The sequence below is a fragment of the Apaloderma vittatum genome, unplaced genomic scaffold (assembly GCF_000703405.1).
Source record: "Apaloderma vittatum isolate BGI_N311 unplaced genomic scaffold, ASM70340v1 scaffold16955, whole genome shotgun sequence".
In the NCBI taxonomy this organism is placed as follows: domain Eukaryota; kingdom Metazoa; phylum Chordata; class Aves; order Trogoniformes; family Trogonidae; genus Apaloderma; species Apaloderma vittatum.
In genome coordinates, this window is record NW_009717863.1 from 44940 (window position 1) to 62235 (window position 17296).

The 17296-nt window shown below is 38.9% G+C and overlaps 1 protein-coding gene across 1 annotated transcript in view; it reads right to left on the reverse strand.

Moving 5' to 3' along the window:
• The window catches only part of LOC104274435 (docking protein 6), a gene marked incomplete at both ends in the record, with an annotated part of 61665 nt that overhangs the window by 34217 nt on the left and 10152 nt on the right, over positions 1 to 17296 (reverse strand). The window contains one exon of the mRNA XM_009870069.1: positions 2681 to 2795. Within this exon, the coding sequence (XP_009868371.1) occupies positions 2681 to 2795 (115 nt within the window). The remainder of the gene's footprint in view (positions 1 to 2680; positions 2796 to 17296) is intronic.

Sequence of the window (17296 nt, forward strand, 5' to 3'; positions counted from 1 at the left end):
AAGTAGTGTAACATTAGTCACATAGTCAGTCCAGTGGATGTTTAGGATTGTACAGAGGCAGCGCCGATGGAAGCGTTGGAGGAGTCGCAGGTGGTGGCGGTAGACGACCCATGATTCAGACCCATATAAAAGAGCGGACAGTACAATGGCTCTGTAGACACTAATCTTTGTACTTTTCTTCAGGTGTTTATTGCACCAGACTCTTCTATGGAGTTTTCCAAAAGCTCTTAATACTGCACAGAGAAAAGGCTAACAGTTCATATATAAAAACTAAAATAGTACCGTTACTTGGAAGCATTTCCTGATATAACTGACAAACTCTACGTCACATTGTTCAGTCCCCATAAAAAAAACAACGTAACTTTGAGCATTAGTTCCTCTTAATTTTCAAGAAATTATTGGTTCTGTGTTCATGAGACCTTTTGTAGTGGCTTCAACATTACTGTTCCTACACATGTCCCTGGAGGTCAAAATGACAGGAAACAAAGTATCTGCTTTTGTATAGTTAGAGACTCCAAGGTGAAAAAATGTTCATATTATGAAACTTTAGGCTCCTAAATAATTCCAAAAGGTCTAGCAGCTATAATTTGAGAAGACTTTAGCCTGAGTCAAAACCGCTTCAGTGGTTGTTTCCTAATGAAGCCATAGGAAAGAAGAGGTATTAGTAAAAGTATTATTGTGTTAACCAAAGTGGCCTAGTTTGCCAAAATAAACACAATTGTGTGTACACTGCTCTAGACCATGAGACTGTTAAAAGTCTAGGCATTGTCCCATAGAAACCACTGCCATTAAACATTTTTTTAGAGGTCTGGGTAGAAGAAAACCTTTTAAGTAACAAGCAGCTCTCTAAATATCCCTTAAACTTCAGTAAGTTTCATAAAATAAAAGAAAGTACTTGGCACATTCCAGCAGTAGGAAAAATGGCAATAGCCTCTTGTGCAAAGACAGAACACAGTTGTGGAAATGAACTGCTAAAGATATTTTCCTAGTTCAGAACACACAAAAGATTTGGAGTTCAAGAGAATCAGATTTTAATGAAGCACTGTATCTATCTCATCTGATAGAGATGATGTAGTTTATATTGTTTAGAAAGACTGGAAGCATGGAGAAAGGCCAACTGATAGAAACTCCACTATACCCTCAGCTGAGATTTATAGACTTTCAGAAATGGCAAGACATCTGATACGGCAACAGAGCTCATCAGGTAGCTGTAGGGAGAAAAAGGATCCTCTGAAGTTGCTTCTTCTCCAGGCCGAACAGGTCTAGTTCTCAGTCTCTCTTTGCATGTCATTTGCTCCTGACCCTGCCTCTTGGTGGTCCTCCACAGCGTTCACTCCTGTATACCAATATCCTTGTGCTGAGAGCAAAAAACCAGACACAGTACTCCAGATGTGGTCTTACAAGTTCAAAATAGAAGGGAAGGATCATTTCCATGTACCAGCTGTCAGTACTCTTACTAATGCAGCCCAGGACACAGGACCAGGTTGCCAAGAGAAGTTGTGGATGCCCCCTTCATGGAAAGAGGTCAAGGCCAGGCTGGACGAAGCTTTGGGCAACGTGGTCTAGTGGGAGGTGTCTCTGCCCATTGCAGGAGGGTTAGAACGAGATGATGTAGAGGTAAGTGATGTAAGGTAAGTGTTGAGGGTTAGCATCTCATTCTGTCATCTTGTTAGCACCTTAACATACTTGCATCTTGCAAGGAGTTGCATTATATTTGTTACAGACAAAGGGATGAGGGAGCCAGACATGCTGAACTTTCTTAGGTTTGCACCTTCTTTGGTGAAAGAATCCTGAAGCTATGATTTACTGTCATTCTTTTCAAATACACGTGCAACACAGTAATTCAAGAGGAAGGAATAAGATCTTTCCACTAGAGAACAAGAAGACTCATGATCACTTTTAATCTTCCTCCTCCACAGTTCTTGAGTTTTCTTTCAATGTATTTAATGTAGATTGTCATACAAACATTGCATGATGTACAAAATTAAGATAAAATTTTTCATAGCACAGTTTCAAATATGTCAGTAAACAAATAAAAACTTTGTCAGTTAAAAAAATTCTCTTTCTTTTTAGAAACATTGTTTTCAGGTAAAAAATACCCTAGAACGCAGACATGTAAAATCACTTTTTCAAACGAGAAAACAGTGCACTTTAATAGTGCAGAGTTCAGTGTTTCGCAACTACCTGTCATTATGTACCATAGTGACCAAGTCTTGTTCTCAACCTAACTCATTATACCAGGTAGCTGTTCAAACCGCAGACTGCTTGACGTCCAGCTTTACAATATCCTGAAGTTTCGGCTGGTATTCACCTCTTATTTGCAATAGTATGATAATAATTAGTTTATCAAGTGCCTATAGCACTGTTTCACATCTTGACTTAGTAACGTCGCACAGGTATTTTTGACTCAGTTTTACAAGTTTAGCTGAAAATCTCCAGTCTTTAGACAATCTGTGCGCAGTCAAATATAAGTAATGAAAGAGCTCTGTAACAACCCCAACACCTCCTGAAGCATATTAAAAAAAAAATAGCAAAATCCCAAAATCTACACCCCAAACTCCAAAGTTCTTGTTTACAACAAATTCCTTTAAGCTAAGGATTTCTATCTGGTGTTTTAAGTTAATCCATCTTAGCAAGGCTTTGATGCATAACTTGATTTTTTCAAGCTAGAGATGCTTACCTGACTCACACGCAAATGTCTTTGACGTCTCATCATGAAAGATAATTGCCACTGCATGCTTCTTTGTCTCTCGAGGCAATCTAGTTATGTTTTTGATATTGTGCAGCTCAGTTACCTTGAAATGAAGAAAAGTATTTTAGGCTATAAATAGTACAAATAAAATTATTAACCATAACTATTCTTGTAGAAAAGTTACAGCGTAAACAATGCAATCTATTTCCTTTTTCCTTTGATGCAAATAGAAAACTACAATTAACACAAACAGAAGAAAAATATGTTATTCCAATCAAAGCTGGCAGCACAGTCCATATTAAACCACTTAATACTGCGCATTACAAAAATCTTTTTCTCAGTTTCTTGGAACTCTGGGCAAACTTTATCTATTGAGTTAGCTTTTCCAGGCAGGACATCTGGCTCAGGCAGAATTAATTCTTAAAAATGTCATCTATATGAGCTTAGCCATTTATGACTATGGACAAAATGGACTGAATGTGGGTGGAGTATTTTGGTTTGTAATTCTTATTCTCCCTGTGCACAGCTCTAGCATTCCTTTTCATATGCTGGGAAGAAAGTCTCTTAAGAGACAGATATTTGATGTGGTGCAGTAAAAAAAATGGAACATCTTGGGCTAAAGACATTGCAAAAAGAGACTGAGAGCAGACGAGCAGTGAGAGACATCAAGAAGCCTGGGAAAGAAACCAAGATGAAGCACTAAGTGGTACGTGTGGGTGCTGATAACAAACCTGAGATCAGAACTGAAGACTGCTATGGGCCTATCTTCACGGCCTTCAGCAAAACAGTTTGTAAACATCTCTGCTGTAACAGGTGAGCTTAAACTGGATGTGGTTCTCTAGATGTGGTCTAATGAAAGCTGAACAGTGTGGGATAATCATTCCTGCATTGTCTGGGCACGGTCCTCTTCATACAGCCCGTGAAGTCGTTGGCCATCGCACATAGTCCCACGGACTTTTCCGACAAGGCTGCTCCCAGCCTGTCCATCCCAAGCCTGTGTCATTGCAAGAGCTCCTATATATTTCTCTATTTTTTTGCTTGGTAGGAAGGAAAAGGCCTGAACACCACAGATACCACTGTCCCATTAAAGAAATAACTAAAAACTCGTGTTAATTTTCCGTCATCTGTGCATGGTAAATGATCTAGTATGTGAAAGGGCTCCTGTGGCTCACCCAAGGCACTATTTTCAATGAAATCTCACAAAAGGGAAAATGAAAGAATTAGTAGGAAGAGAGCAGACTCTAGAGAGGGAACAATACCAAACTCAGAAGTGATTACTGAATTCTGGAGACCCAGAAGAGCCAATAGCAGGAGACACAGAAGATATGGATCTACTAGTTTTGCTAAATAAGAAGAGAATATAAAAGCAAAAGATTTTAAAAGATTTGGGACACAAAAACATCAAGGTTATTCTTAAAGATACTTTATAATTTTTAGATAATTTTAAGTTGCACATAGCTTTCCTCTCAAAGGTCCAAAAAGATAACTGACAGTGCAATATGAAAGGGAAAACAACAATATGAAGAAAAAAAAACTCCAGTGATTCTAACATAAGCAAATGAAACAGAAAGTGGTATTTTCATGTGTGTGTATGTGTGACTGTGCACACCACGTGGAAGAAAACCTTAAATCTTGCTACATTAAAAAGGGGAAATTTAGTTTTCTGGAATAGCAGGAAAGGAAATAGAAGTGCTTTGAATAGTGCCAAAAGGGCATATTAATCCTTCTTCCAGTCTTTCTCAGACAGTAGAGAGCTATGCTTTTCCATTTGAGTGTTATAGATTACTGAAAGATCCTGCAGTGCTGCTAAGTTTGATAGTAGATCTGAAAAAATATAATGTTCCTGGCATGAAAGCTACATAATTTCCACAGTAATTTTTGTTTGAAACATAACTACAGACAACTGAGGATGCACACGTAGGCATTTTTAAAGATTTTATGGATTGATCAGTACATTAAGCCTGCTTTATTTAATATATATTGATGGAACATGTTTCTTCTGCAAGATCATTCACACACTTAGGAATATAGTCAGCACAAAATGAACAAACAATAAAATTTTATTTTATCTGTTGGTGGGAATTTAATGTCTGAAAAAGACAATGAAAACACCACCAAATTTTGATGTGGTGCACCAGAGATTTGGCTGAAAAAAATGCAAGGCAACTGAAGAAAAACAGTCTCAGTGCAGGGGAAAAGGGGCTTTGTTTTAAATGCATTTCAACTTTCCTTTGTCTCTGAAATCATACTGCCACCCTAGACAGTACAGAACTTCTCAAAATTCCACTGTGACAGGCAAAGAATTCCATTAATTGCCTCTTCCAAACTTCCTTTTACTTTTCTTAAAGCAAGTTTTTTTGAGTCAACCACAGTTTCACATGGAAGTCATATTTGTCTCTTGAACACCTTTCCACAAAAAGGGACTTATATCAAACTACCATGTGATATTGTGAGATACCTCTTTTCTTGTCAAATGCTTTAATGGTTTAACATGCGTAACCAAAATATTTGTCAGTTAAAAAAATAATTAAAGAATTTATTTTAAAAAATCATATTCTTCACCTTGAAATGCTTTGTTTTACAAAAACTGAAGGTTTCCTTGGAAATAATACTGTTTCAGTCATAATATTCTGAGGATAAAGGGAATTTATATGGATGTTAGTTAGGAAAAATAATTTTACTAAGCAAACAGAAAAAAAGAAATGAGAAAAAAGTAACAGCTGTAGCACTGAGTTCCATCATCATATCTGAGATAGCAGCAAATTTTAGAGAATCAGAAAATGGTTGAAGTTGGAATGGATCTCAGTACGTCAGGAAAAATCTCCGTTCCTTATTGGATGAGGAGGGGAACATAGTAACAGAAGATAAGGAAAAGGCTGAGTAACTTAATACCTTCTTTGCCCCAGTCTTCACCAAGAAGATTGGCTGTCCTTAGGACAGCTGGGCTCCTGAGTTAGTAGGCAGGGATGGGGAGCAGAATATCCCTCCTGTAAGCCAGGAGGAAGCAGTTAGTGACCTGCTGTGCCAGCTGGATCCCAACAAGTCCATGGGTCCGGATGGAATTCATCCTAGGGTGCTGAGAGAGCTGGCAGAAGAGCTGGCTAAGCCTCTCTCTATCATTTATCACTGATCCTGGCTAACTGGGGAGGTCTCATGTGACTGGAGGTTGGCCAATGTGACACCCATCCATAAGAAGGGTCAGAAAGAGGATCCGGGGAACTACAGGCCTATCAGCCTGACCTTGGTGCCTGGCAAGGTTGTGGAGCAGATCATCCTGAATGCCATCAAGTGGCATGTAGGAGACAACCAGGGGATCAGGCCCAGTCAACAGGGGTTTAGGAAAGGAAGGTTCTGCCTGACCAATCTCATCTCCTTCTAGGACTGGGTGACCCGCCAAGTGGATGAGGGGAAGGCTGTGGATGTGGTCTACCTCAGCTTTGGCAAAGCATTTGTCTCCCACAGCATCCTCTTGGAAAAACTGGCAGCCCAGAGCTTGAACAGGTGTACCCTTCGCTGGGTTAAAAACTGGCTGGATGACCAGGCCCAGAGACTGGTGGTGAATAGTGCTGCATCCAGTGACCAGTGGTGTCCCCTAGCCCAGTCCTGTTCAACATCTTCATTGATGACTTAGATGAGGGGATTGAGTCTATCCTTAGTAAGTCTGCAGATGGCACCAAGCTGGGGGGGGAGTGTCAATCTGCCGGAGGTGTGCCAGCAGTGTGCACAGGTGGCCTGGAAGGCCAATGGCGTCCTGGCTTGTATCAGGAACAGTGTGGCCAGCAGGAGCAGGGATGTAATTCTGCCCCTGTGCTCAGCACTGGTGAGGCCTTCCCTCGAGTGCTGTGTGCAGGGCTGAGCCCCTCACTGCAAGAAAGACATTGAGGTGCTGGAGCGGGTCCAGAGGAGAGCAAAGAGGCTGGGGAAGGGACTAGAGGGAAAGTCCTGTGAGGAGAGGCTGAGGGAGCTGGGAGTGTTTAGCCTGGAGAAAAGAAGACTCAGGGGGAACTCTTTACAACTACCTTTTCCCAGGCAACCAGTGACAGGACAAGAGGGCACAGCCTGAAATTGCATCAGGGAGGGTTTAGGTTGGATCTCAGGAAGCACTTCCTCATGGAGAGGGTGCTCAGGCATTGGGATGCACTGCACAGGAAAGTGGTGGAGTCACCGTCCCTGGAGGTGTTTAAGGAGAGGCTGGATGTGGCACTTAGTGCTGTGGTCTAACCGATGTGGTGGTACTGGGACACAGGCTGGACTTGATGATCTCATAGGTCTTTTCCAGCCTCAATAATTCTGTGATTCTGTGATCTGGTCCATCCCTTCTGCTCAGGCAGGATGACCTAGAAACAGTTGGCTGGGACCATGTTCAGATGTTTTTTGAATATGTTCAAGGTGGGGGACACAGCAACCTTCCTGGAGAACCTATGCCAGTGCTTGATCACTTTCACAGTAAATAAAGTGTCTCCTGATGTTCAGAGGGCATCTCCTGTGTTTTAGTTGGCGGCTGATGCCTCTCGTCCTGTCACTAGGCACCACAGGAAAGAGCCTGACTCTGTCTTTTCTACTCACTGGTGAGTATACAATGAATGAGCCTTCACCGGGCTAAACAGTCTCAGCTCTCAGGCTTTCCTCATAGGACAGATCTTCTAGTCCTCTCGTCATCCTTGTCATCCTTCACTCTTCAGTATGTCCATGTGTCTCCTGTACTGGGAGCCCAGAACTGGACCCAGCACTTCAGGTGTGTCCTCACCAGTGCTGAGTAGAGGGGAAGGATCACCTGCCTTGGCCTGCTTGCAAAGTCCTTCGAATGCAGCCCAGGACCATTAGCTTTCTCTGCTGTAAGAGCACATCTCTGGCTCACACACACCAAACAACACACAAGCTGAAGAAGTTGTTCTAGCTTTATCTGTTGGGCAAGTCAGTGGATTGACAGAACCACACCCTCGCACCTAACATCTCAGAAACTTGAGCTGATGTTACAATGAGAGGGGCCACATCACCCATTAAACCCCTCAGTATTTCTATTGGTTATTTAATGCTTAATATCAACTAGAGATATGAAGTTTTGCTTCCACATTAATTTTTTTATATTATTGTACAATCACAGCAGAAGGACAGAAGCAGGAATAATAATGCCTTGAAAGTCTATCCTCCCACTGACAGAGAATTGAAGTTAATCACATTCCAAATTCTGGGTTTAATGCCAATGAAGTACAAGTCATTTCTCTGCTTGCTGAACATTCACAATTAAAAAATAAACACCTGAGAATTTATATTATTTCATATGAAAGAAAACCAAATTTTTCCTTAGCAACCAGACTGCTTTGTCTTAATGATTTTTAACAGTGGCGTTTAAATTCTTACCTATTTTTTAACAGAAGTAAATAAATAAAGTTTTTAAGAGGGGAAAAACATAAAAGCTACTGAATAGACCAAAAAAAATCCCCCAAAGTCATGATTTTTTTTGAAATAATTTAAACCATCTCTCTGTAAACTTTAAGAAGGTTTTAAAAGACTAATAAATTAAAAATATCTAAAAAATAAAAAGCTCCGTTTTTATGAGTAGTGCATTAGGCAATTCTACTTTTTTAAGCAAGGAGTGTTACACCAAAATTTGCTCCCTGTGGTACCATAACAGCCTTGTTGACTAAATATAGTTTAGTTCATTGAAAATATTGCTGTTCTTCACAACAACAAAATTGTATTCTGAAACTACCTAGACCATTGCTAACCTTGCATCAACACGAAGAAAAAAATAAAGGGAAAATTGAATGTGCCGTTACACATGTAAGAGTCTCACCTACAATTTCTACAAAAAACAATGGAAATATAACTTTGGTAATATTAAGAACATCTCAAACCAACAAAAACTTTGAAAATCAGTTTTCCTGTTCCTCCTCATTTGTATCCCTCTTGAACAAAATTAATTTCAACAACAGGTAAAATCCCTAATACTATCTGTTCAGTGAGAAATGGTGAAAATAGATTTCTTGCCTATCCTTATCCTTTATGATTTCTTCCAGCAGGCTAAACAGATCCTTTTGTATTAAGCTATGATTATGTACTTTATAACTTTTTACTAACATTGGTATGTTAACTTAGACTTTTATTTTCTCTCCTTGGATTGGCGCTATCATTTAGTGCATTACTCCATATGGTGCTCAGTGTGGTACACGTTCTGGACTCAGCACCTGGCCAATTTCTCAGTTCTCCTACTCCTCATCAATAATTCCTGCTTCATATGTCCATCACACAGCAGCCCACACATAAATTTCCTTGCTTGCTTTATTCTCTTTTTGGTTTCTTGATCTTTTCCTGCATCAGTCTCTAAAATCATTTTACTTGTTTCTGGAATGACAGTTGAACAGTACTCAAAGAAAAAGCGAGGAATAGGTACTTAACTTGTATGTACTGAACTTTTCTTTGACGAGCGTTTTTTAATTCTTTTTTTTCCCCCCTATCTAAAAGGTGGTTTTTTTTTTCTTGGGGTGAGCGACGTTGACATAGCTGTAGCAGAGACATTCAACTCCTTTACTTTTGGTTGGTACTTGATGAAAGGATATAACCCAGAAGGGCTACAAGGTAGGCTGATTTCTAGGACTGGCAAAAACAGCATCTCACTTCTGCAAAATTAAACTAGGCTAGGTTTACAGCAGAGTCTCAAGGCTACTCAGCAGTGTTGGTTTCTGCAACTTGCTTGCTCTTACAGTCAGGAATTTTGGATCACCTCAAAGATTCCACATCAGCACAGCTGAAAAGTGATGCACTTGATCTGCACACAACTTTTTTAGGGTGAGTCTCCGATTGTTCATCAAACACCAAGCCCTATAATTACTTTTCTGCTGCTGTTGCTCATATATCTATGTACAGCACTTAAAAAAGATCCAAATACTGCTTCAGGCAATGCAATTCATACCCTCTCACCCTCATTATTTTTCTTTGTCCTGATATGCAGGTAAGACCAGAACTTAAACTAATTTTGTGTTGGTATAATGTCTCATCTGAAAAAAGTACCATTTTCAGACCTTCTACTTGCTTCCTTCAAGTAAATGTTGTACAAGAATAATAAAATCAATAATCATCAACACCTTGTAAATACTGTCTAGCCACATCTGGGTGGATCAATCCTGAAAAAAAGAAAAAAAAAACAACCAAAACTGCTGTTTGCTTCTCTATATTATGACTGCATAAAAAAGTTTCTGTATTTTTTTTCCAAAAAATAACAAATAAATAAAATATAAAGCAATGCATCAACCTTAAGAAGAAGAAAATCTGGAAAGGACTTCTCTGAAGGAAACAAGAGTTAAAACTCATGTTATATGGTCAAAATATAAGGAGGAAGAGAGCTTGTAACTTCACTTAAAAAATAAATAATCATTGTTTCATTGAAGATTTTCTCTATCCCATGTCTTCTGATAATCGTTTGTACCCTGAGAAGTCACCTTTCTGCATGAGGATCCCAAATCTGATGCTAACACCAAATCGCTTCAGGTCTCTACTGCCTGCCAGAATGCCCAAGCACTGCCTGACGCCAGGGGACTGAGTTACAAGAAACACTGAACTACTGGTCTGTACTAGTTTTAGTGCATTTCTGCACCAACAGACTTGGAAGAGCCCTGAAAAACATCTTGATAAATTTTAGAAGCTAACTCCACTTTTCCCTAGCTGAAACAACCATCATATAATTTCAGTAGCGTCATGCTGCAGATTCCTAATGAGTAATTGAAGTGCAGGCAAATTACTAAGACAGTCCACAGGGGCAGGCAGGAACAGCCTAAATCCAAGCAAGATACATAGGCACAGGCTGATGATCAAGGAAATTATTCAGGATTGATATATGGAAAACAAATCCTCTGAACACTAGACTCAGCCTTTGAAGTGGACAGTTACCTCTAGCCAGCCAGAAGAGATCAACAAACAGATACTAGTAACAAACTCCTGATCTCTTGAAAAATGCTTTAGCCCTCATCTGTCTTGACAGGACATTTTAGAACTCTCTCACTCCTCTAGTCTGAGTACTAGCTATAAAAACTCATTCATGTTAAGAGCTTATTTTTACATGGGAAAAATATCCACATTTTTTCTTCTGAGAGTCTGTGATCCACGTTACAGCAACCTATAGTTTTATTTTTGACAGTGCGTTTGTTACGTAGGTAAATTACAGGAAATAATTCTAAGATCACACTTTCACTATGTTAGCAAAATATTTTATACAACAGAACAGAAACTGCCAATGCAAATTAAGACACCTACCCTTCTTTTTGGTATCTTTGTTACATTCTTATATGTGAAAGGCTATTAAATTACAAAATACATTTAATTTAAATAAAGGCTCAGATTAACTGTGATACATTGCTTCTTCAATGCAATTCTATATTTTCCTGATTACCTTCTTTAGAACTACTTTCTCTCAAAGAGGAAGAATTTTAGGAACAACTCAATGCGCTTTCTCTTGAATCCATTATACCTTATCATTGACTTACACTGGATGTTTATCTGTTTGCTTATTGTACTAAAAATATGTTCTAGTTAGGGAGCTGAACACCTAGGATCTGCACTATCCACTTTTGTGTTACATGGACATGTAAAGACTATATGGGTATAACATATATAGGGATAGGGCTCTGGTGCTCAAATTATATATTCGAATAAATTGAATAACTCTTCCACAATTATAGACTTATTACTTCCAAATCATGTATTATATCTGCATTATTGCAAAAAATATAATTCCCCAGTAAATAAGAAAATAGGTCCAGAAAAGATGAAAACCGCAAAAATCACGCAAAAAATCTCAAGCGCTCTATTCTGGGTTATATCTTGTTTGAATTCTTCCAAACGCGTGCCTCCCATATGAAACTGGGAGGGAAACAATTCTGTGGTTCCATCTGCCGAATATTATTTCCATGGCGCAGAGTCCTGGAAATCATTTGGGCAGAGGAAAAGGTCTGAATTTGCATAAATGGATTTCGGATTTGCATCGCGTGCTACTTTCCCGTCATTTAATTTGCATCTAGCAAAAATAGAAGCAGAAGAGTGAGCTACAAAATGCAATTGTTCATCCTCTTACTTCTTAATAATGGCCCACATACTACCATCTGTTGTGTAATACCACGCAAGCAGTCATGTAACGGAGCAAAACCTACCCAGTGGCGAGGAGCAGGGACTCCAGCGAGTGATGCCCAGAGAGCGGAGAACTGCCTCCAACCAGAAACAGCATGACGACAATAAGAGACCAACATAAGAAGCAAGAGCTATGTTAACTAGTATAGCAAGAAAAGGGTAAAGGAGGCACAAACATGCTAACGTTACTTTGAATGCTACTGCCAGTCTGCAAAAGGAGAAAAGGAGTGGCTGGCCCGTTGCAGATGAAGGGAGTATAGAGAGGGGTACGTCAAAGAAACAAAACATCTCCCTTTGGCTCAGTTTTCAGTCGTCCTATCTGCAGTCAGCTGTGGGTCCTTGTGCATGGTTAAACCGAGTTGCCACAGAGTAGTTTTGTTACAGCTTCAGACAAAGCTGGACGTGACTTTGGCTCTGATAAAAAAAAACATTGTGCTGTCTGAAAAGCAGAAAGACCTTTGCGATGGGGGATACAGCTGTATTAACAGGAGCACAATCATCAAGGGAAGTGTCTTTTCTTTATTCCTCAGCACTCGTTAGATCTCATCTACAACACTGCGTCTAGTTTTGGGACCCAGGTGTGATTGATAAATGAGAGCAAGTTCAGCAGAGGGTCCTCAGGATCGCCAGAGCTGGACCACCTGCCCTGTGGGGAGAGGCTGAGGAGCAGCAGTTGCTCCAGCCTGCAGCACGGACGGCTCCGGGGCACCTGACAGCAGCCCCCCCAGTGACTGCAGGGAGGCTGTTGAGGAGACGCCGCCCAGCTCTTCACAGCTGTGCCTGTGGGGAGGAAAGGGACAATGTGCATAAACCAAGACAAGAGATGTTCAGGCTGCACAGGAGAAGTAATGTTTTCACCACAAAGACAGCCCAGCAGTGGGACAGGCTGCCCAGAGGGACTCTGTGGTCTCAGTCTCTAGAGGTTTTCAAGAGCCAGCTGGACAAAGCCTTGAGCAGCCATAACTGACCTCAGAGCTGGCCCAGCTGTGAGAAGGAGTTGGACAAGAGACCTCCTGAGGTCCATTCACACAAATTCACCCGCGAGTCTAAGAAAGGGGTGAGCCCTGTAAGGTTATCTAGACCTTTATGGGTTTAGGCAAACCCATACGTGATTAGGCATCCTGATTAAACACATTTTAGTGATTTCAGCACATTTGCCACCAGAACAGGACATGACAATCAGTAACGGGACTAGGGGATGCAAGAGACTGAAATATAAGACTTGAGGTAAAGAAGTACTAAGAGGCAGAAAAAAACCACAAACCTATTTCATTAAAGAATAGCAAAACTTAAACCATAAGATTATAACAGGAACATAAGAAGGGAGAAGAGAAATTCCAAGATGAGAGAAGTGAAAGAATGGATCATACAAAAGCAAAATGAATTCACAAAGAAAACAGAAGAGTTTTCCCCATCTCTGCATGAGGATTTATCCTTGGAAGAAGATGAGTTGTTATGGTAACAACAGTCTCCAGGAGTTTTGCCAAAGACTGGCATATCAACCTCCACGTTATGCCTCCGGGGTAGGTCTCCAGCTGCTATTTCAGAGGAATAAGGGTTTAAGAAACTGCTACCAAGTAAATGGTCATTCCTGTAAGCACTAAATGGAAACCACACCTACAATGGCAGTAAGAGTATTATCTGTTAACTGGAAAACTAAATAATAAAAAACCCCAAACAAACAAAAAGGGGCAGAAAGAATGCATATATTAAAAATAAATCAAGCTAAATATGTCAGTAATGTCAGTGCAAGAAAGAGAGGCTTGATGCTAAGAAATATGCATAGCTCTGACAGCAGAGGGATACCGAATAATTTCTTCTTGCACTCCAGATAAAACTGAGATTTAAAGAAAGAAAAAAGTTTCAATTTTTCAGCGTTTTGGGGAATACAGATCTCTTTATGTAAACGTATACTGAATATAAAATACAATCATTATCTTTTAATTTCTCAAAATTTAAATAAATGTAAAAGAAAGAGAAAATCTGAAACTTTACCTCAACTCTCTTCTCTCAGCCTTCACTTTTTCTGAGTATTGCTAAATATCAGCACTGCTGACTTGCATATGAGCTACCACCTGGGTACCCATATTCATGTTGTTTTCTACCTGCCCACTCACTAGATAGGCAGTTACAAACTTCTGACTTTTCATCAATGAAATTAACAAAAAATTAAGGATGGAAATCAAGCTTACTTGATTAGCTTTTGTTACACCACTTTAAATGCTATATTGCTTCACAATGTTTGTAAATCAAAACACATTAAGTCATACCAACTACCTTTACAAGGTAAAGAAGTAAGGGTTTTGCCATGCCAAGTTACTTTACTTTCTCTCAAACTGTAATACTGCCAGGATTGAACTCCTGCTTAATCCGTAAAATCAACCAGCCTCCTGGGATTAATCTGTTTTTGGCTGGTAGCTTGGTGCTTTAAATCAACAGTTAAAACCTGATCAGTTCATGTATTTGTGAACCTCTTCCCTTAACAAGTATTTTAATTAGTATTTTTAAATACATGCTGAAAACAGAAATGCCTTTGCACTTCAAAGAGTATTTTTACAGATAGTCAATGTAAAAATCTAATTTCTCTCCAATCCCATTTCCTCACTATCCTAAAGGATTTGTGAAATATGTTTTCCAACCTGACCTTTGGTCTTGATGTGCAAACTGAATGCGGGGCTACTGTGTTAGTACAGTATTAAAAAAAAAGTAGGGAGGAAGCCCCAGCCTTCTGTAAAAGTGTTAACAAAATTTTAAATAACTAATGCCTTAATAATAAAAGAAGACTCTAATAGAAACCTGGGTTCACACTTGAAAAATAGCACCACGCTGGAGAGATAGCAGAGAAGGAAGACGATTCACAGCTAAAATAAAATAGGTTTCCCAACTATCTTTTAAAATTGCATCTACAATTAAAAAAAACCCAAAACAACAAAACACTCTGAATATCAAACTTCCTTCTAGAGTTACTAGGTATGCAAACAGCAGCGTTGTGCTTATGCCTGATAAAAAAAATGGAGCATTTCATTACTGTAGTTTAATTAGCTGAGCAGACAATACTTCACAATGAACATGTAAATGAATTAGATCGTTACATGAGTTTTAACAGCCTTATGAGGTTACTAATATATACTCAACAGTTAGAAACTATTTCCATTTTTAAGAATTTTCACTTTTAACATTCTCAAAGTACATGATTATGCCCAGACCTTTTCTAGTTTCAGTCCACAGGTATTAGTTAAATAAAACGGATAAGTTACTGGTCTTCTGAAGTTGTAAAACTTCCTTAAAATTCTCCTGTTGTTCTATTTAAATTGCCTGACCTGTAATAATTTCCAAACGTGTTTTGCTAGATAAGCCCAATTAAAAATAAGTGTTTCTTAACATAGACTACATTTGAAAACAAATTACAAGCAAAGACACACTTACAAAGTATAACTTTGCTGCAAGCAGTAAGCTACGGGTAAATAACTCTTCCTGCTAAACTGCTAGGTATTACCCTAACTATGAAATCTCTCCCCGCAGTGACAAACTGGGTCAGAAGTGTTAGAGGGTACAGGTAACTGTAGGCTTTCAATGCACACAAATTATTTTGGTTGTATCTATGCTGTACATTATGCCAGTGGCTGAGCCCTAGGTTTAACTTCCCTTCCTGCCCCTTTCAAACTGTGAAAACCTTCAGCTTAGGCTGTAGTTCCCTTTAGCTAGATCTTAAAACCATGGGGAAGCCTTGGGCCAAAACTAGATGAGAAAGGCTTCCATTGTGAAGGAAAAAAATAAAAAAACCACAGTTGAAAAGCACCTCGTGATGCAGGTTTTAAAGACCTCTCAGATGCTGGATATCCACTGAACTATCAAGAGCTATCTTCAGAAAACGAGAAAGGGCATTAGCCAGGAGAGGAGAAGGGACATCACCATCTTTGCCCTCCCCATTCCTGCCTCTTCTCACTCAATCCCAAAGGTGAGGAAGCCGCACACAAGCAGAGGACTCAGCTGCAGGCTCTGCCCCACAGCTGGATGTGGACAACAGTAAGAATATGGTACAAGCCCATGCGTGCACATATGCAAACACAGAGATACCCACTAACCTAAATTGTTTGTTTTTAAAAAGGATTAAAACAATAAAAACAAACTCACCAGAAAAATATTTAGAAAACTTTACCCCCATTGATTTTTAAAGGCTGTAAATATGCCTCAGTGACTTAAAAAATAACCCCCATCCCAACCCAACAATATAAAACCTAGCATTTTGATGCTGTTCTTAAATTTAGACATATATATAAAAGGTATTTCAGATATTCTGAAGGAAGTATTAACAGCATCATATTACCTATGAGATTCTTGATGCTCATCAGAAAAACACAAATAGATGAAAAAACAGATATAGAAAGAAAAAATGAGTTTAAATTAACTTAAATTCAGCATGTGCCTGTACATGTGTGTGTACATATACACTCAAAGTGGTCCGGAATTCTTTAGTAGAAAAGTATATTAGACAGAATCTGAGGGGGAAAAAAAAAAATAATGTACAGTAATTTGAAAAAGAAGAAAAGGAAAGATTCTGAACATGAATGTAACCCTTCTTTTAGGACTTTATTTTTTAAAAGAGCTTAAATTTTTAACAAACTTGGAAATGTTTCCACTTTAATTACTCCTAAAATTAACTGAAATTTGTTAACTGATAATTTAAAAATTCTTTTAGCTTAATTGTCATCAGGGATAAATTAATTTTCGATAGCTATTACGACAATTACATACAGCTACATTTTCAACTCTAATGCATTTTTAATAACCTTCATCAGCCAGTGATTTGAATTTCAAATTTCCTTCTATGAAGAAGTAAAAATTAGATAGCTTTGTGCCCATTTTCATAATAAATTGCTCTTTATTTACGTTGCAAAGCCTCCCTTACGATGCGCAAATCAAAAACTTAAATGAAACTTAGTACTCATAAGACTTATTATACTTCATTTCCTTTTATTAAAAGAAAGAAAATTACAGTAACAAACCTGTCTGCCCTCCCTAGTACACCATGAGACAATGCTTGTACCTATCTGCTTCCTTTTATAGGTGTTGCCTCCTCCCATTTCCACATCAAAATGGTAAATGTTCTTTCAACAACAGAGACACAATTCAGAGTAGTTGCAAGGGAAAATGTGGTCATTAAGAAAAAAAATAAATCGTCACATAACATTCCTTTGCTACTGTTATAAACAGCAGGATAGATAATTAGGTCTTTAACTTTCATAGTGAACTTTTATTATTTATGTAGTGTACTTACGGTCTACACTTGAATAATGAGAATAGACAGTAACAACATTGGAAAAAATAAAAACTACGGAATCAAGGGCTGAAGGCTGGGAAAGGAAGACTTAAGTGTTATTTTGACTACTAGGTTCTATACACCTAGTCTACCATTTTCCTGTTATTTTTATGGCAGTGGGCTCCGCTGAGGCTGATCGCTGTATGTTAGCCCAAATAAATACC